The 20623-nt window shown below is 33.4% G+C and overlaps 2 protein-coding genes across 2 annotated transcripts in view; both read left to right on the top strand.

The window, feature by feature from the left end:
• Nucleotides 1-245: 245 nt before the first annotated feature.
• On the top strand, nt 246-9865 carry LOC142977772 (putative inorganic phosphate cotransporter). The gene is made up of 11 exons (XM_076121859.1): nt 246-282; nt 779-900; nt 1308-1487; nt 2308-2446; nt 2811-3028; nt 5415-5564; nt 5955-6087; nt 8192-8316; nt 8739-8858; nt 9179-9314; nt 9794-9865. The coding sequence occupies exons 1-11, from the start codon at nt 246-248 to the stop codon at nt 9829-9831; spliced, it is 1398 nt and encodes a 465-aa protein (XP_075977974.1). The 3' UTR covers nt 9832-9865.
• A 617-nt stretch (nt 9866-10482) lies between these two features.
• Nucleotides 10483-20623, top strand: part of LOC142977936 (putative inorganic phosphate cotransporter) — a 31479-nt gene continuing 21338 nt past the window's right edge. The window contains exon 1 of the mRNA XM_076122070.1: nt 10483-10691. Within this exon, the coding sequence (XP_075978185.1) occupies nt 10646-10691 (46 nt within the window). The 5' untranslated portion in view covers nt 10483-10645. The remainder of the gene's footprint in view (nt 10692-20623) is intronic.

The following is a 20623-nucleotide window of genomic DNA, read 5'->3' as shown; positions in this document are numbered from 1 at the left end:
GCCCTTGCGCCTTCTGCAATACTTTATGTTTGTGCTGTTCCACTCCTGACTTACTACATGTCTGAAGATAAATTCGGAGTTTTATCAGTGGGGACAACAACTTCAATCTTTGACAATCTAGATATTAAACGTTTGACAGCTGACACTATCAAAAAAGTATTTGTATTTGCCAAAATATTGATAACCGTGGATTTTTACGTAATATGACAATAAAACAAAACAGTAGGTAATAGAACTTTAACAAAATGAGTGTCTCTGATGTTTGTGAGGTTAAAAAACCGAGTAAGTTATAAAAGTATAATAAATTACAGTCCGAGCCTTATTTCCTTCCTTCTACAGGTTAAAAAGGTGCCTAAAAAATGTACCCGGAAAATTATCAAGTAATATCTGAATTCCGTATCAAAACAATCCTAACATAAATGTTTGCATTTTTATGCATCTTCTTTGTTCATGTCTTTATTCTTTGTTTGGTGAAATCGGCACAATATGTTTCCTTTCTCAAATACAAGCTGTCCAGGGATGGGGCTGATGTTTTACTCCCGGCCATCTGGCTGACGTCAACCATCCTTGGGAAAATAATCTTTACGCATAACAATATATTATTTCGTATAAGTTTCGTAACTACAAAGTTTAATTAGTTCGTGGGCCCCAGGGTGCCAGTTTTGGTCCTCAAATGTTTAATTGTAAATTTTTCAACTCCTTTACAATTTCTTATTGTACATTATTTTGTGTCCTGGAGTTATCATTATTTTATTGATCATAATGTGTATAATTACAGATGGATTCGGTATCCGGCACTTGCAGACCCTTATGTGGTTCTTTGCCATGGTGCTTGGCTACGGGATGAGAGTCAACATGAGCATGGCTATAGTCGTCATGACAGATAGTGCTCTTGAAAATGTTAGTAAGACCTTGTGTTAATTACAAACATTTTAGTTTAAAACATTTTGCAAATTTAATCAAATCTGGCTAAGCCCGGCTCAGCCTAAAGCTGGAGCTTGCAGAAATTGAAAACATTTGACTTGTAATAGAACCCAGAATTTTCATTTATGGATTTTACAAATAGTAAACCCCTCAACTTACATCTAAAAGTTAGCAATTAACAAAATTCTAACCTGTTTTAACATAGGGCTAAACAGATTTTGAAGATTATTTAATAGGTCTAAATGTCAAGCAGACTAAATTATCTATGTATCATATGAACAGGAAAATCGTAAAAACCCTCAATGATTTCATGAAAGCTTGTAAAGAATATTATTACTTCCAGTGAACTACATTACTTAAAGGTATCTTTTATATCCTTCCAGTCTTTCAACTGGAGCATGCAGATTCAGAGCGTGATCCTCTCCTCATTCTTCTGGGGCTACATCGTGCTGCAAGTCCCGGCTGGAGAGATGGCAGCCAGATATGGCGGTAGAATCCTCATCTTGATAGCAATTAGTATCAACGCGCTGGTTTCGTTGGCGATACCGTATTGTGCTTATTTTGTAAGTATATGTGTATATTTTTTATAAAACAACTCTCGGGAGATATGAATGTTATGCAAAATAATCAATACATTTAGTAGCTGTAGCATAATTTTCTTCAGTTGATACTAACGAATAGCAAACGACTATTGACATTTCAAATATCTTAATAAAAATAGTTCTTGCTACAGACGTAAAGGGCGCTGATCAGTTTTTTTACACAAAATTTGTCGACAGCAGCTAGCCGCTTGTAGATAGTACCGAAACTGGCGCCTCTCATTTATCAAACCTATAATTAAATTTTGGTTATTGTTTTGGTTGTTGAAGACAGGAATTCTACAGCTATCATTTACCACAGAAAATATTAATTTATGAGAACTAACAGTAGCATATAACTGTGTCATCACTGTCTTTTATTCCCATCTGGTATTACATTTTAGCACGTCCGAGCAGTTTCAAAGGATCGATAAACCTTTCTATACGTAATGCTCTTTCTATTAAGCTCACAGCACACATATCAAGTGAGAGTGTAGACTATCGATAACCGGCCTGCTATGAAATTTTTTTGGAAAAACTGATGAGCACCCTAGCGGACTGTGCAATAACATTTTTTTTTATATTAATTTTAAACGTCAAAAGCTGGTCACAGTATTTACCTGTAGAAACAGCGCATGTGTTTACCAATTAGAGGTGAAGTCGACACGTAGGTGTTTTTATTTTGTTAACATGCCAACGGAAAATTAAGACTAGTTGAAAATAGTACAATTATATAAATAGATATGTATACTACAACTTTAAACTCTAGCGTATAACTTAGGTCGTGTGCACTTTTATATTCCAGGGTGGGTGGCAGTTAGTTTGTGCTTGCCGCGTCGTGCAAGGCTTATCGCAAGGATTTCTAATGCCTTCGATATACAACAACGTTGGAAAATGGGCGCCAGTCGAGGAGAAAAGCAGGATAGGAGCTGTAATAAATTCAGGTGGATTTATTTTTAGATAGAACTGGTTATGTTTTATTATACTTTTGAATGCGCTACTGTTTACAGAATTGATTCCAATATTTTCTGAGATAAATGATAAGATGGGCCCTCAACATACCAAATTATGGTTTGACAAAGTAGGGATTGGGGAATATAAGATTTTTTCAAATTAAGTGTACACATATTAGTTTTTCACCGAAAAAAAATGACCGTTGTAACTATTCATATTCTTCTTTTAAATTTTGATGCTAACGCCATATATGGAATTAACAGTGGATTAGAAAACGATAACCCTGATCCATAAAAGCCTTACAATAATTAATTAAACTAGCCTTCAGATTCTGATAAATCATTTTAATTCCAGGCTCTCAACTAGGAAACGCAATACAGATGTTAGTATCAGGCTTCATAGCAGCTGCTTGGGGCTGGCCAGCCATCTTCTACGTGAACGGAGTAGCTGGCATAGTATGGGTGGTGGTCTACGCCATCGTGGGAGCTGATACTCCTCAGAAGTCCAAGCTCATCAGTGATGAAGAGCGTCTGTATATTCAGAGCTCTTTGGGACAGATTGGAAAGCCTAAGGTAAAATATGGTAATGCGTATGACAAATTACACTTGTAGTCAGGTGAATTTTCGTAAGTAAAAAAGCCACCTTAGTTTGGACATTCAATGTATGGTTTTTATATACAAGCATCTCAATTTTGTGTTTTGAAAGGCATTAAACGTCGGTTCTGGTTGTTAATAAATGTTGTTTGTTGTTGTCAATAAATTAAGATAGCAATTAGAGATGTCAAAGATTTAAAAGGCTGTCTTGAGCAACCATCACACTAGGTAGAAAATAAAATACAAAAAGGAGTAAGGTATTTTCTGGTTGATGAAATAAAAGAATCAAATTACAGTGGATGTAATAATATGGTGATAAGTCTAATCATTATAATAGTCCGGTTAATGTTATGTTTTCTGAAACAGAGGCAAAATAAAGGTTTACTCTAAATGTTGTTCTCACACCCACATTAATGTGAAAATTAGTTCACTATCACCCACACACGATATTCAAATATGTTTATTAACATTTAGGAATTATTTGTATCAAAATTGTTTGTATAAATATGTAGGTATTAGGACTAGCTTTGCACTAGGTATGTAAATAGAATACAATTATTTTGACGCGTTAATTATGTAAACAAAGTTATGGAAAACTAACAATCTCGATTGACTGATATTCGAGTTTTGTCGAAGTAAAGTAGTTTCAATTAAACTAGCTACTGTAGCTTTATAAAACAGGTGAATACGATTTTAAAAGAAAATCTACACAGATTATGAATTATACACACATCAACACTGTCTAGGGATATTTTGTATTTACTCAATTATCTCAAAATTTATTAAAGATAACATGCAACATGTATATATTTTTATAAAGCCCATTTATCTGACTATACTTCAGAATAAAAAAAACTCTAAATATTTTGCGTAAGCAATTTTATACTTAAATAAAGAAAAAACTAAAAATGATGGTTAAACTAACAATGAATGTTTTTCTCCAGAAAATGTGAAAAATAAGGAAAAGTTATTGTTTTTAGCAGTTTTGTGAAAAATCTGTAGTTTATAAACCCATCTATGACATTTAGAGCAGTCCATAGAGTTTTTCATAATTTGGATAGAGTTATCCAAGTCTTACTGCGGTATATTGTCCCAGGTCCGGCTAAGATGCAAAAAAGTGGCTCTTCCGTTGCAATGTTCGCAGGAAAATTCCTCAAAGCCCTTCTTTGGGGCATACTCCACGCGTGCTCTATGGGGTTTAGGTCAGGTGATTAAGCGAGCCAGCTTAAGACCGATTTGTCGTGTTCCTGCAACCATCTCGTCACCGCTCTTGCTGTGTGCGGACGGGCGTTATCGTGAATGAGGGTGAATTCTTGGCCCAATTGAAGTTTATGGGGGTAGATTATCGGCATTAGCACAACATTACGGTATTTTTCAGCCGTAATGGTGTTTCTGATCCAAACGCGGTCTGTTCTTCCACTGAGAATAATTTCCGCCCAAACCATCATTGTCCCGCCGTGCTATGAATGGACTTCCTGAGGATATTGCAGACGGCTATCACGTCAAGAGATTCGCCAAACACGTACTCTACGTGAATCGAAATGAAAACCAAACCGGGACTCATCGGTAAACAGTAATACAGACTACGGGTTATCACCCCAGAGCAAAAGTACAGGGAACCCACTCTAGTCTTCGTCCGCGATTTCCTCAGCAGAGTGCTGGAGTACGAAGCGGTCTGCGAGCGTGAAAGTTATCTTCATGCAGCCTTTTCCTCACAGTTTGGTCACTCACAAGCAACTGGTGCTCTGACTGCAGCCTCCGAACCAACTGCATGGCCGTAACATTTGGTTCTCTTCTCTCGACAACTTGCAAAAATCGGTCTTGTCGATAAGTGGTTATTCGCTTTCCCCCTGGATATCTTTTAACCACTTCACTAGTAGCACGGTAGGGTGACCATAACCTAGATATCACGTTTTGTCTTGTTCCAATCTCGTCAGCAATACTCCGTAGAGCAACCCCAGCGTAGAGCATGCCCACTGCCCTTAGCATTGCTTCTCTCGTTATATAGCGCCGCTGCGTGATGCACACAATAGGTTTAACTCGAAATTAATCGATAACTTGTTATAAAACTTATATCTGGCACAAAAAAATATCCCGATACTACAGTAGTTAAACAAAACTTTCGGACTTGGCAACCATTATGCCGCGTAAAAATTTTATTTTTAATTATTTTTTATAAATTCAAATTTAGAATCATCCAAAAAGGTTTAAAAAATAGTCTTTTATCAAAAGATTTTTAAACTGGCCAGTATTTTTTTAGTTTAAGAACTTTATACAAAATATCCCTAGACGGTGTTGATGTGTGTATTTCCAAAATAACTTACAGCACAATTAGGAAATAATAAAATTACGTTTTATTTCACAGAAACTGAAAACCCCATGGAAAGCAATCTGGTCATCCATCCCGTTCTTATCTCTCATCGTGCTGCACTGCTCTCAGAACTGGGGCTACTGGACTCTCATGACTGAGATGCCTTCGTATATGAAGAAAGTGCTCAACGTTGATATAAAAGCAGTAAGTAAAAAATACTGCAGGAATAACTAAGAAGTGGTAACCAAGGAGTATAAGCATTAAATTTGTGTCCATCGATATTGTCATATTTTAATATAAAAAAATTGTTGTATAAGTCTCCAGGTTTTTGACTATCTCTATAATAAATTCGATGGATATGGAGTTTTACCGTGAATGCGTGACAACCACTTCGACAGGGTACCACATTTACTCGTAATTGATGTTAGAAAAGATTTATTGAAACAAATTTTGCTTAGGCAAGGTTAAACATCTTTTCTTTTAATTTCCAAAAATGAAACGTTATTTAGAGTTTAGAGAAAGTAGCTTATTTTTTAACTATCAAGAATTACTGGTTCATTTGCAAGCGTATAAATGTTTTTGGTTTTCTTTCAGAACGGCGTGATGTCATCTCTACCTTATTTAATGGTTTACATCCTCAGCTTTCCATTCGGCTTTCTTGCTGATTACTTGCCTAATAAAAAATGGCTTACTGTCACCGCTACCAGAAAACTATCTAATTCTATAGGTAAGTAAATAAAGGATTCAGCGAGATGTTTTCCTTCATCGTTAAAGCAAGCGATAATAATTCTAATACACACATAACTTCGAAATGTCATTGGTGTGTTGCCTTGTGTTCGAACCGTCGACGCGCGAGAGGTGCCAACTTATACCACTCGGCTTTCACTGCTATAACTAAATTATAAAAAAAAACTACAAAATAGACTATAAATGAACATCGCAAAGTATATGAATTCTGAGTAAAACCTACGTAACTAGCAGTACAGTGTAGTAGATTGTACGTTTAATACAGTTTCGTACAAAGAATTTAATTAACAGGAAGCTTAAATAAACCTTGAAACTCATTGTATGGGACTTACACGCGTAATTTATGTCCCAAAATTAGGTATTCTGGAGTAATTGGTTCAGTCTGGCTCTCAATTGATAACGAATCCAGTTTACTTTGAACTCTACGTCTAGGTAAAATATATGAATACGAATGTCAGATAATGCTGGTATAATTCTTGAGGATTTTAGTTTATTGTTACAATTCTAAATTATTTGCCGATCGGAGAGAGTACAGATGGATTTCTCAGACGCCGGCTTTTTTTTTCGTTCATTAGTGGTATATAAAACAATTATTGTAATTATTCTCTGGCAACTGCCAAATATAATGAAAAAATAAAAACGTTATTTTATGTATGAAAGTAGATATGTGTTGTTAAAATTTGTTAGTGAATGATATGAGTATATGTATTAAAAGCAACTAACTTTGGCTCGTCAAAAAATCCAATCTTGATTGACATACTTACTTAACTTGGCAATTGAAAAACAAATCTCATATCGAAATAGAACACGTACGTATAATAGGGGGACATTATTTTTACTAAATACTTACTTGGTGAAAATTCGAGTACCCATTTCACCGCAGTCTAAACTTTAAAATAAAACTATGTATAAACTACTGTAAAGTAGTAAGAAAACAGAAATTACAACTAGAATGTAGGATTTATCTACTTCATACATCCAAGTTGAAAAGTGTACATTTCATTGTGAACTAGTGCTGGTCGTAAATAATAGTCGATATTGTCGATATGATGTATTGCAGAAAATGATTGCACAACTGTTGGTGCGCCTTCATAAATCACTGAAGCGATTTCAATGAAAAACTGAAACTGAAAAATTCAGGAACATACATAGTTTCTGCTTATGATCTTTCTTTATTTAACGGTTAAAAATAAACTTAAATTAGTAATCTTTATGTTATTTTATTGCCATTCTATTCAATTTGGCCTCGATTACAACGTATTATCCGTAAATAGTTCAGATAGGAAGAAAATAACGAAAGGAATAATTTAATCCTATTTGTTACATAAGATTATATTATAAACTGTCTGTGTTTAAAATCTGAAGAAATTCAAGTGTGTTTAGTAACAAAAATCCATTAAAACACTCAAACGTGCAAACATGTAAATTAATAAATCTAAATTTATAGAAATAATATACGATTTTCCCAAAATCTGATACTTCATAAATCTAGCGGGGTGACGATTAACAATTGTTCGAAGGTCACAGGATAAAACAGTATTAATAATTACTTTGGTATTCATATCTTTATGGAAAGTACTAATTGCAAGAGACTCGACAAAAACTTATAAGGAAGATTAATCGTGATTCCACTTTGATGTTTCATCTTTATAAAAACCCGAAGATGACCGGTAATTCTGTCTGGGTAACTCCCCGCACGGTGTAAACACAGTACAATATAGTCTTTAAATAACTTGTAAGTAAACACATTTTTTTAACGTACTATGAGGAATGCCTCAAAATTTTTGAGGTATTTCTCACAGTACACATTACTGTAGTATAGGGAAATAAAAGTTTTTATTGCATTTTAGCAACTTATTGTGGAATAATATGCAAAATAGTTACAATTAAATACACATGATTGGTTTTTCGAATTCCAATACTCACATTTAGCCACCAAGAAACGCGCCAAGAAAACACCCAACTCTGATTTAAATACCCAACGGTCATTCTCAAGACCTATTGGTAGCAAAACCTAAAACCTTTCACTTCAAGAAACTGTTGTCTTAAAACCAAAAAGTGTAATAGTCACACATTTTGTTCAGGTTACTACGGTCCAGCCATCGCTCTGATTGGATTGTCGTATGTTCCTGCTGGCAACGTGACCATGGCTGTAGTTCTGCTTACTGTTGTAGTAGGACTTAATGTTGGACATCTTACTGGACTTATGGTGTGTTGTATGATTAGTTAGTTTAATCAGATGTAAAGATTTTTGTAGAAATAGGACTAGAAAAAATATAAAAAGAATCTGCAAAAAAGAAGAGGGTTGAATAAACTGTTTAAACCTTGAATACTATTGATTTGTAGTAGTTTTTTTTATTAGGCCTCTATGTGTCTCACTGCTAAGCAAAGGCTTCAGTTCTTTTCTTCTAAACTTGTCTATCCTGTGCCATACTCTGCCACGATGAACCTGCAAATGCTGTAGTTGTTTGAAAGATTTTTATGGCTGTCATTTTACAACGTTTCAAGTGTAAATAAGTCAAAATAAGGGTATTTCTGATCAGAAACTCAAATCTCTTCATTAGTCAAAGTTATTAACTTGTTTATGTAGGTCTGATGTGATATTAATAAATACTACTTTACTGTGTCTAGATGGTGCATCTGGACATGTCTCCAAACTTCGCTGGTACACTGCTAGGCATCACAAATATGGCTGCTAATATCATCTCAATTATCGCGCCCTTAGTTGCTGGAGTTATACTACAAGATGAGGTACGATTCTTAAATCTTCTACGTTTCATCAATAAAAAAAGAATTTGCCTTTAACCGTCTCGTTCTACGATTGCGCGTTATTTCTTATGATAAATACCATTCCCATTTGTAACATTAAGAGTTCTTTATTATTTAATTACTTACTCAACAATATTAAAATACATAAAATATATTGTAACTAATTTAATCTATATTATTAGATCCCACTGTTGGGCAAAGGTCTCTTCGGTATCGAGGGAAGAGTCAAGCTTTGAGTACATGACAAGATGTAAAAAAGTTGAATGATAAAAACAATTCTTTGTACCTACCTATGATTTCAGACGGACCTCAAAGAATGGCGCAACGTGTTCTACATAGCATCAGCGATCTGGTTCGCCGGCAACACATTCTACTTGTTCCTCGGTACTAGTGAGAAACAACCTTGGAACGAACCACCTGAAGACTGTACTACCACAGGTGTGTTTTACATTTTTATATTACATTCCATTTGTTTTGCAACTGTATAGGTACATATATTGTATAAATATTTCAAGACTTGTTATTGTTAATAAATCATCATCATCCATAGGTATGCTTCGCAGGACATAAGCCTCTTCCCATTTACGTCAGCCATCCCTACTCTGTACTACACTTGTTTATGGCCTATAATTTTCGACCGTCAAATAAAAATTAAATTGACATGATTCTGAACTTATGAGCCTCCATTTTTTAAAACCTTTACTGGCCTATTGCTGGGCCTGGTTTTCTCCCGAACGAGGTGATAAGAGCTAGGTATAGAGTCCATTACGCTGACCAAATTCATTATGTAATGTAAAAAGTCGTTTTTATTATACTTATAAAATTAAGTCTACATATTCACCAGACAAGACAAGCATATTAATAATATAATTTACATATTTATTTATTAAATCAGTTGTATTGTTGTATTGTTTCAGACGAAACACCTGAAAAACACGCCGGCAAAGTTGTTTAATAAAGATGAACGATATAATAAAATATTTATAAATTATTTTGGATCGTTTTATTTTTGAATTAACTTAATTTTTCAGCTTTAATCGATTTCTGTGCTTCATCAAAACTCTATCAGTAGCTTTGGCTGAAAGAGAAAGAATAAGAGTAACGATATTAAGATTCTTCATTTATACGGTAGCATTAGAATAAAATTATCACTTATAATAATTGTAGCAAATAGTCTATCACAGAATAATAGTTATTGCATACATATACTTAATTCCTTTTTAAGTTAAGTGACAATTGTATTAATATTTCTCTAGAATCAATATCCATACGCAAGCAATTAAACGTCAGCATTTAAGCAAAAAAAAATCCAGCATAAAACCCGAAATCTTCTATAACAGAAAAAAAACAAATAGAAAATCTATCAAAATCTAATTTAATCTGACAATAGAAAAAATATTTAGACCAAACGAACTCTACAACAATAAAGTAGCATTGAACTCGTAAACTAACAATACTAGTATTTTAATTAACCAACGAATGCAGAAGTAAATTGCACTATTGAAACAAGCTGCAATGGCCATTATTATTACATAATGCCGTCCCTGGCATTGATAACAGAGGCAAGAGCCTTTGCTTGCGAATAAAAAAAAAACAATTCGTAGTCTATTGACAGGTAGCGCGCGCGCAAGACGCGCGTCTATAGCGCACCGATCGAAATTCGAATATAAAATTTTCGAATTATTTAGACTTTATTTTGTCTTTTAATTTTTTTGTTGTTTATTAGTTTTTGGAATTGTTATTTGTGCCTGTGTTATTAATATTCCAAGATGAATACCGAAGAAGGAGTTAAAGATGCAGCATCACTTAAACCAAGTAAGTTTTTCAAACTGAATAATGAAAAATAAAAACATTTTAAACTATTTTTTACTTTTGCTTTCATTTGATTTTATTTTTCTTATATATTTCAAAGACTAGGTCTTTTAGTATTTTGTTTGGCTTGAAAATTCCCCTCGCCACATTTAGCAAACGAAAGAAGAGTCCAGTCAGTAGTAATATAATTATAATACATTTTGATTCATACGTTAATATAATAAAAAGAAGTTAAAATTATGAACAATACTAAAGGACTCAATCACGCTAAACTTGGCAAATATCTAACCGATTTTACAAAATTTTACTAAACTGATTTTCATCTACTTTTTGCCGATACATTAAACATTTACCTAGAAATATTTTAGTATATATTTTGCTAAGATTAACCTGTTGTAATTCATTCAAACTAATTTAATTCATCGTACACAAACACATGTTATAGAATCTGTTTCAATCTGTTATGAGGCTATAAACCGCGTTATTAGCTATTGTTTCCTTTATAACTGTTGTACCAACATGCGTACAATGCGTAATAGTACAATGGATTAGTGATCTCATCGTTTGTGTACGGAGTTCGATTTTACATGAAAAATTTTCTGTGATGGTACTTTTATAATTAGTCAAATATTTTTATAAAAATACAGCCGAATTGAGAACCTTCTCCTTTTTTTGAAGTCGGTTAAATGTAGTTTTTTTTTTATTTTTGCCTAAAAGGGATTTTTTTTTATTAAGTTTCATAACAATAATAATTTCCCGTGGCTTTCTAGGGAACAAGTGGGTCCTTATCCGGGTAATAGAGGTAATTTCTGCAAAATCATTTAAATGGAATTCATACTTTTGCATTTTTAATATATAAGTAGTCGGCCCCGGCTTAACCCGAGTAAAGTGGTCTATCCATTGGCGCATACCGCATAAAAATACGTCTAGCAGATTTTCAGTTTACCGGGGACAGACAGATATACTTACAAACTAGTGTAGTGTGTGTTATATAAAAGTTATTATTATGCGATTAGCAACGTGTTTAGAACTAAGTTCCTGTATAGAAGGTCGTTAGTTAAGTACTACCGCTTATTATTTTCCGACCAACTGCCTCTTCGATTTCAGCAACATTTTTTTTAAAGAAAACTCCTATGAGACCCTAATAATTGCTCTCGTGTCGCGGGGACTTTTACAAATATACAAACAACGGACACAAATTGCAACCAGACCCGAAACAATTATTTGTGCGATCCACAAATAATTGATCCATAGTCGAATAGATTTAGTAATAATCATTCGTCCCACAAGACTATGAGAGTGAGGGAATGGAGGGTGTACCTGCGTATTGTGCACACACTTGGCCGCTATAAATAAAGCACTGCGGCTGGTTTTAATGAAACTGACCGCCGTGCCGTGGTCGAATATTGGCAAATTTTAGGAATACATTATGTTCCTTATACTTCGGTTTAAACAAACTTGGTATTACGTCAATAAGTTCACCCATAATGAAAGAGGACCGAATTCAAATTAGTTTATTTTTATACATTTATAAATATATAAATGACGTCATATTTTTTTTTGCAAAAAAAAAGTATAAAGCTAAGGTACCTTGAATGTCATCTCAATTAAATTAACTTGACTAAATCAATACCAATGAATAAATAAATGTATGTAAACACAAGACGTTAAACCCAAAACGAAAAAGACATTCACCTCTAAGCCGAAATAAACCGGTTTATGCAAAAACACCGCATGCCATCATAAATCCAAACTAAAAATGATCTAAAGCCGAAGAATCTGTTTGATTGTTTGAGCTCGCTAATCTCAGAAACTGGTATATCGAATTGAAAAATTACCTTTGTGTTAAATAGTCTATTAATTGAGGTAGGTTATAAGCTATATAACATCACGCTATGACTAAAACGAATGCAGTAGCAATAAATATACAGTGACATAAACTAAAGACCAAGATGGAGTCGCCGGCATTCGCGGTTATAATTCATACAACAATTTGTCATTCAATGTCATACAGTTTGGATGATCGCTAATTATCTCATACTTAATGAGGAAACGTCTTGTTCGTTTCTTTCGTTGAAGCAGGTTAACTGGGTAATTTGCCGGAATTTGCATCAGATCGGTCTTTTTGTAGGTGATTCTTTTAATCATCTTTACTATGATTGGATAATAAATGAATACGTATATAAATAACGGTCTCTAAGTGCCTTACTCGATTCCTTCGCTAGACAAATTCTACAATAAAAGCCGCCAGCGACTTCGTCCGAGTGAACTTTTAATTTCTGCTCGACTCCTATGATTAATAGCGTGATATTATATGGATTATTTACATAAACATATTTTTCAATCCGAACTAGTAGTTCCTGAGATTAGTGAGTTGAAATAAACAAACCTATATATTTTACTTCAATATCATTCAGTCTATTAGAAAATCCTTAATGTAAAGTGTTATTTTTGTATCAAATACCAAATTGAAGTGTCTATTTAAGTTAAAGGATACACACAGATGTCTGAAAATCTTTCCTTGTCTGCTACTATGGCATTTGACCTTAAGATTTTTAAAACATCTTTGGTTTTATGTAATGATTCGTGCCAAAACTATGCGTTAGAACATGTCATCAAAAAAAAACTTAATTAGTTTTAAGTTTTACCGTACATTGCTGAACTAAGATTATAATTAAGATTCAGGTTTTTAGCAAAACAAAAACAGCATAGTTGTTGAATGGAATTTAGGAAAAACCGATTACTATGTGTAGTTTATATTGTCTTGCATTCAAACTGACGTAGGTACGTGTAGGTTAACGTTTCAAGCATTTTTATGGAATTTCTAAGAAACCTACCTATTCTATGACTCAAGAATAAAAAGGATCGCCCTCTGAAATATTGTTTAATATAATTTTCTAAATTAATATCAATGCTATTATGTCACTATCATTTATAAACTTTCGCGTTGCATGTTCTTTTCATAGTAGTATAATGAAGATGCGACGGGAAAGTATATGCATATGCATAATAACGTTCAGGTTTAAATATAAGCAACACCAAAATAATGCTAAGCTTAAATCATTTTTGAATTGCATAAATTTGTCGACACATTATTGAAGTTGTTGCATCTTTAAGAGTTAAGCAATAAAACCAAACTTAGCAATACCAAAATAAACCGAGTGACATTATAACGAATCTTATAGCTAAATAAAAATAAGAGTGTCTGCTTAAAATGGAACGAAGAACAAAAATAAGGTTAGTTACCTGCGTTCTTATGACCTCTATTCTTTATTGAATTTTGTCTGAATTATGTTATGGATGCTAAATCGAAACTGCACTATGTGTCCGAAAATGAAATAAAAAATATTAAATACTTGTCAAGTTCAAAGATATCATACAATGAAAGTAAAAATCAATCAATGTATCTGCAATCCGCATTGATCGATTTAGACTTTGAAAATCCAATTCATATTAAAAACATGAAAGTGAAAATATAGCAATATTCATGTTTCTAAAAATTGGTAGAGTAATTACATTTTGGATGAAAATGCGAGGAGGCAAAGGCGCAAACAATACCAGTATCAAATAAATGCATATCAATAGTTCAAAATATTTCAAGTAGGTATATAATATTTCATAAACTGTAGCTATGCAGCAGAAAACGTTGTGTGGGTAGATAAAAGAGAGCAGATTAAGATAAGAAAAAGATAATCTAGTGACTTCTCTTTATCAATTTATTTAGTAGTCAATTTACCAACTTAAAATTATTCAACCACTTAATGATTTAACATAAACAATGTAAATGGAAACTCCGGGACATGCCTCCCTAGAAAAACATTCACAGATCATGCCTTTGATATCTTGCAAGAAGTTCAGGCGCGTGGTACTCGTAAGCGGCGGTCCTGTATGACATGATGCATGGATGTGAAAGATCCAAAACAATTTCATAAAAATCGTACCAAGTGGTGTTCTTTGGTCTCTGCCTACTCCTATAAAAATAAGACGTAATTTTTTGTCAAAATCATTATAAAAACATTTATTCATTTCAGTCAAACGCAAACATTTCAATTATTGTCGAGAACACAGTATAATAAATATACCGGCTGTTCGGCCAATGAGAAAAGCTGGCAAGAAATGTTCGTATTTTCTAATTTGAGATTTATGTGTGACTAATTTGTAAAATTATATTATCCTTTAAATTAAAAACTTCTTTCATTATTTGCAAGGAAAGCCAAATATAAGTTCCGTATGTTAACAACCACCACATCATATCAAACAGTAGTTTGTACTCTACATTGGTCATTAACCTACCGAAAAAAGCGGACGAAAATATAATCAAACACAAACAAAATCACTTCAAACCACAATAAATGAGTGACTATGTAACACAATGTAACATATCAATAAGTACTAATGAAAGCAAACGATCGTGCTTGAGTTCTCACGAGCGGAAAGATAAGCAGCTATAACGTTAGCACTAAGCACATTGTTAATCATTTACTGCTATTTTATCAGCTTTTGCTATAGCAGGGTTCAGTTAGAGCGAAGGTTTTAAAGGGAATTAATTACTTCTGGAAGTAGTTTCATTTGTGGATGTAGCACGTATTTTTAGTTGTCTAACCTTTAAATTTAAGCAAAATTTGTCCACGGTCTAAAGGCCTTACCCCTCTCTCGTTTGGAAGGAGAACCTTGCTCAGCAGTGGGACACTGAAGGGTTAAAAAATAGCCTAGAAGATAAGTCATGAAATCGTTACGAAGCAAAATATATATGACTAGGATGACATGTGTAATTATTGCATATAAAATAGTAATTCTTATTGCAATTTTGAGAAAAAATGTTGAGTTGAAAATTGCACGAGTTACTTGATAAACTAAGGAAGAATAATTGTAAAATTTATGAGTTGGTATGTAACATACCGTGTCGCAAAATCTGTTTAAGGATATATATGTTGATTATTATCACAATGAAACTAACCTTAGTTTTTTAACTACTAAGGTACCGAAAGGAAAAGGCTGTTGTTTGTTCAAATTGCCTTCTGACCAGACTAAGCAAACAGAACAATTTCTAACTAATCAAATAAAAAATCAGGAAGTCTATACATTTGATTTCAATATGAAAGGAATGGCATTTAATAATTTACTTATAATTAAACCTGCGCGTGAGTGGACTAACTAGAAATGATTTAAATAAGAGCAAGGACACCTGAGAACTTGCGACTTTGCTAAAATGAACACTGTATCAATACTATGCGGGCTCTAAGCTTAAATAATTAAATAGGTATCTTTAAACATGCTAATGTAACTAAACTAAAAACAATGTTAGATATATTAATTATTTTATATTACCTAATAATAATGGAAAAGAAAATTAATTAGAGAACTTAATTTATTATTAATCAGTATCTATAGTATATTTATATAAATCAGTAGTAAATTGATAATGAAGAGAAAAATCGTGCTTAAAACTTGTCTGAGATTTCTTTACAATCTGCACATGGCCAGCATGGCCGACTTAAAGTCTAACTTCTGTCTCATTTAGGAAAAAGATCCTTGCTCATTAGTGACAATAGGTAATATTAATTTTATTGCAGATATATAAATCACTTTATTTCTATGAAAATAATATTTTACGTGGCTCGATTTCTTACTACTATCGACTTCTGTACTATCGAAATTCTGTATGAAAATAATTATATTCAGCGCTTCTAGTAGATGCCGTTGGAATTCATTTTTAAGTACATTTTTTTGCCTTTAAAGGTACAAAAATTACGTAATAGTAAGTTACTTAATATACTAATTTAGTACACTTTCAAACATTAAACCCTTGATACTCGATAATACAAAATAATACAAAATTGCGCTACTTGTATTAAACATCGTTAATTTTAATACCTTATTTTTTAAACCTGTTCTTAAACAAAGACTTTATCTATCTGAAGCAATCAGTAAGTCTTTTCTGACAATGTGCTAACCGTAGTAATTAAACGCGAAGTAGTTGATTTACTGCATTTTTATCAGCGATTGTGTTAACGTTAGTGTCAGTAAAATGGTTTCATTGTCACCATTAATTATTGCTATTACTTTCTTAATACACGTGTCTTTGGCGTAGTCTGTTCCAATGTACCCAAACTGCACTTATTTTTTCTGAGGGGATATTTTTAAAAATAATGCAGGAAACACTCAAGTTGAGTTTTATAAATACGATTATATAAAAACGCAACAAACTCTTTGAATATTCGTACATTTCGAATGCCTTTAAGACCATTAACTTTTCTACCTATTGCAAAACATAGGATAAGGTTTCTTGTCCTAATTCATTTAGAGCATGTTCTGCTAAAACAGACTTCACATTGTCTTTTACCAACCGGTGGTCACAAATTATTGCGAGGAAAAATGTATCCAATAAATAGTAAATAAATTAAGGCGCTAAACTAACATTCTTTATGATGGACGGTGCTGTAAAAATTTTGCATTCTAATCCCACAAAAATCTAGTAGCACATTAAACTTAGCTTTTAGGAAAATAATATCTAAAGGAATGGTTTTGATTAAGACTGATCAGAAGCAGATTTTAAAGTATCTATACAATTATTTTATCAAGACGTTTACATTATTTCGCCTTGCTAATATTAGACTAAAACATAAAAACAAAACTTCAATGACAAAAACAGTACGTTTTGACCGTGAGAGTTCATTGCGTTTTATAATTAAAATAAAATGAGCAGAATCTTTGAATTTATTAAATTCCTCTTATTGTATGTAAATTACCGTTATTATAATATTATAACAAGTTTCTTATAAAAATAACATTAATCATCGGGGAAGCTATTATGTACCTCCAATATGCGACTGCGGTGCGAGAGGTATCTGGTTCGAATCCTGGGTCGGGCCAAAAAAGTCTTTTCTGAGATTTTCTGTTAAGAATTTCTTAGAGATTGCCCGGAGTTAGGAAGTTGAGGTCGAAGACCTCCGTGTCTCGGAGAGCTCGTAAAGCCGTCGGTCCTGCGCCTGACCTCTCACTGGTCGTGTCGGTTATCCGTCCCACCAAACTATGAGAGTGATGGAATAGAGAGTGTACCTGTGTATTGTGCACACACTTGGACACTATAAACAAAGTCCTGCACAGATGGCCAGTTTCAATGAAACTGACCGCCGTAGCCGTATATCGGCTAGGAGGACATTATTATGTACCTCAGTTGACAACTATTTGAAAGCCACTATGCGGTACATTGTTTTCTCTCTTATATTGTAGTGATTAACTCGTTACGTCAAAGCACCAATGTACTGAATAGTGACCATCACTTTTATACGTACACTGGTTGTCATCTAAGATACGCATGTTTGTCTCGGGTTCAAAATGCCGGGAAGGTTACCTACTATTACTATTTTGTTTATAAATATTATATAATAATATTAACACAACGGACTATGACTTAGTAACAGGCTTGTCTGCATTACATGGGGCCAATAATAGGAATCGTACAACGATAAAGTATTTTATAATTTTTTGGTTATACCTTTGACAGCATAGAGGGAGTGATATTTAAAGATTCACAAAGATAATGAGCCATTTTCAGTCTTTTTTAGGCTCGCAGATTAGACAGGGAGTTTCTTACCTATGGATATTTTCCGTAACAGTTTGGAACAAGCAATGTGCAAATGCTTGTCTACTTAACATTTATATAGTTAGTTTCCCTTATAAATAATATATCTATTCGTGCATGTATGCAATATCTTAGCATTCACTCTCGAGACTGGTCCAAACAGGTTTCTCGTTTTCCCTCCGTTTAGGAGGAAAATATTTACATTACCGTTTCTTTAGGTGTTGTTCTTGATTTATAAATATAATATTAATTTATAATGAGGGTCATCTTTTATCTTTGTTAAGGACCATCAGGTTCGATTGGAAATTGTAAAAATATCAATGTTATACTGCTACAACATATCATGCCCTTTTCCCAAAGGGCTAGGCAGAGAACAAAGAACACCACTTAGTACAATTCTTACAAACTTCCTTTGCCTCATTCACATTCATACATCTTGTCATACAAGACTTGGGCAAAAAGGCATGATATTATGTATGTATGTTAAAACATTAAAAAAAGAATCAAAACTCATTCTAAATAATATAAAATCGTTTTAATAATGGCAAGTAGACTATTCAAAGAATACAAAATATATTTAAACGCGGATTGAAAAACTGGTCAGAATCTTGTCTGGTTTGAACCGCAACGAAATACTCAATCGGCTATAAGGATAATTTTAACTTATAAATGCAAAGGAATCTTGAAGACATTTCGTATAGCCTTGATATGTGGGTCATTTGCCAACACTCGAGATTGGAGGCACTTGTATTTACTTGTCCAATAAATGATAAAAAAATTATTAAGATTGGCTTTATACCTTATGGATAAGTGTCAGATACCCAATCTTTTGGTTAAAACAATGTAATAATTACATACAAACATAATATCACGCCTTTTATATGCGAAGGTACAGGCAGAGATGATTGAAATACACACGCTATTTACAATGTTAGTCCCATGTAATAGGGAGCGAGCCTATTTCCATATACCGGGCACGTTACCGAACACTTAACTCACTTAAGTTAAGAAAGATGAATACCATTTTATCGGAATTAGAAATAGAAGCCGGGTCTTCGTAGTTAGCAGTCGAAAACAACACCACCTGCGCTACAGAGACAGTCAATACATATGTATGACCTGTCAAAATCATTGATATTTCAATTAAAAATAACACACAGTAGGTATGTACCTAAATTGCTTCATTTTTTTTATACGTCACTAGTTCCCCAGATAATCTTTTACCATACACCACAAGTTTCTACAGTAAGAAGTAAAACCATCATTGTGTACAATTATGTTCACATTATCACGACATCTGCGCTAATGGGACTTGATTGTAACGATTCTATCATTATGCAATTTATGTCGCAACTAGAATGTCAACTATGACGTTTTTCTAAATGTCTAGATAAAACAAGTAAGTCAATGAATTTTCAGGTTCAAAATTATACAATACCATACAAATGTTTATCGTTGCCTAGTTACCTAGCTTCCAATAAAAATAAAACTATATTTTTATTTAATCTTTACGCGGACGAAATCGCGGCAGAAACTAATCACAAATCACTCAAAAAAATTGTGCAAAAAACTTAAGAATGTTTAAACAGCATTTAGCATAAGTACCAGTCATCATTGACATTTTAAAGTAATCAAATGCAGTGAGTGAAGGGAGATATTGCTGCACTTATTACTTACAGGTTTGAAATTATACTATGTTATTACTTAGCCAGTTGCACTCACCGGTCAGGTGCAGGTGCAACGATCTGCAGGCTAAGTATACCTTCGCGCGGTCATTCCGTAGATGGGTGGTCACGCATAGTGGTATTTGAACCGGGCGTCTCCGTGCTTCGGAGGGCATGTAAAAAGTCGGTTGTAACCAGTTCAGATAACAGTCGTTAAGCCATGTCAAAGGCCTTCGGGTGGCTTGAACAACTTTGACACTAGGTTGACCACTACGATAAGAAAAAGACCTATTGGACTTCTCCAAATAAAATGGATAATAATATTAAACGTAAACACAACCTTTTCAAATAAGGTCATAACTTACAAATAACGAAATCAAAACTTGAAACAATAAAATTAACTTATCAAAGTTTTCCAAAGTACAAATTAATTTGGACTCTTTAATTGAGTTTTCATTTAAAAGGGGTTCATTTGACATTAACGGTGACAACTCGGAAGAAACGCGATGTTGCGTGATATTGCTCAGGCGATAACAAAAGGAAAGGTGTGAAGATATTATAAATAAAATTGATGAATTGTTCAATTGGACAATAGTAAGAATGGATAATGAGGAATTGTGTTATTAAGTTGATTATATAATAACACGACTGCAGCTTTCTTCGAAGGTTCCTGATCAGGAGGTCTC

The sequence above is a fragment of the Anticarsia gemmatalis genome, chromosome 13 (assembly GCF_050436995.1).
Source record: "Anticarsia gemmatalis isolate Benzon Research Colony breed Stoneville strain chromosome 13, ilAntGemm2 primary, whole genome shotgun sequence".
NCBI lineage: Eukaryota > Metazoa > Arthropoda > Insecta > Lepidoptera > Erebidae > Anticarsia > Anticarsia gemmatalis.
The sequence above is the reverse complement of the archived record's forward strand: the minus strand, read 5'-3'. Positions and strand labels throughout refer to the sequence as shown.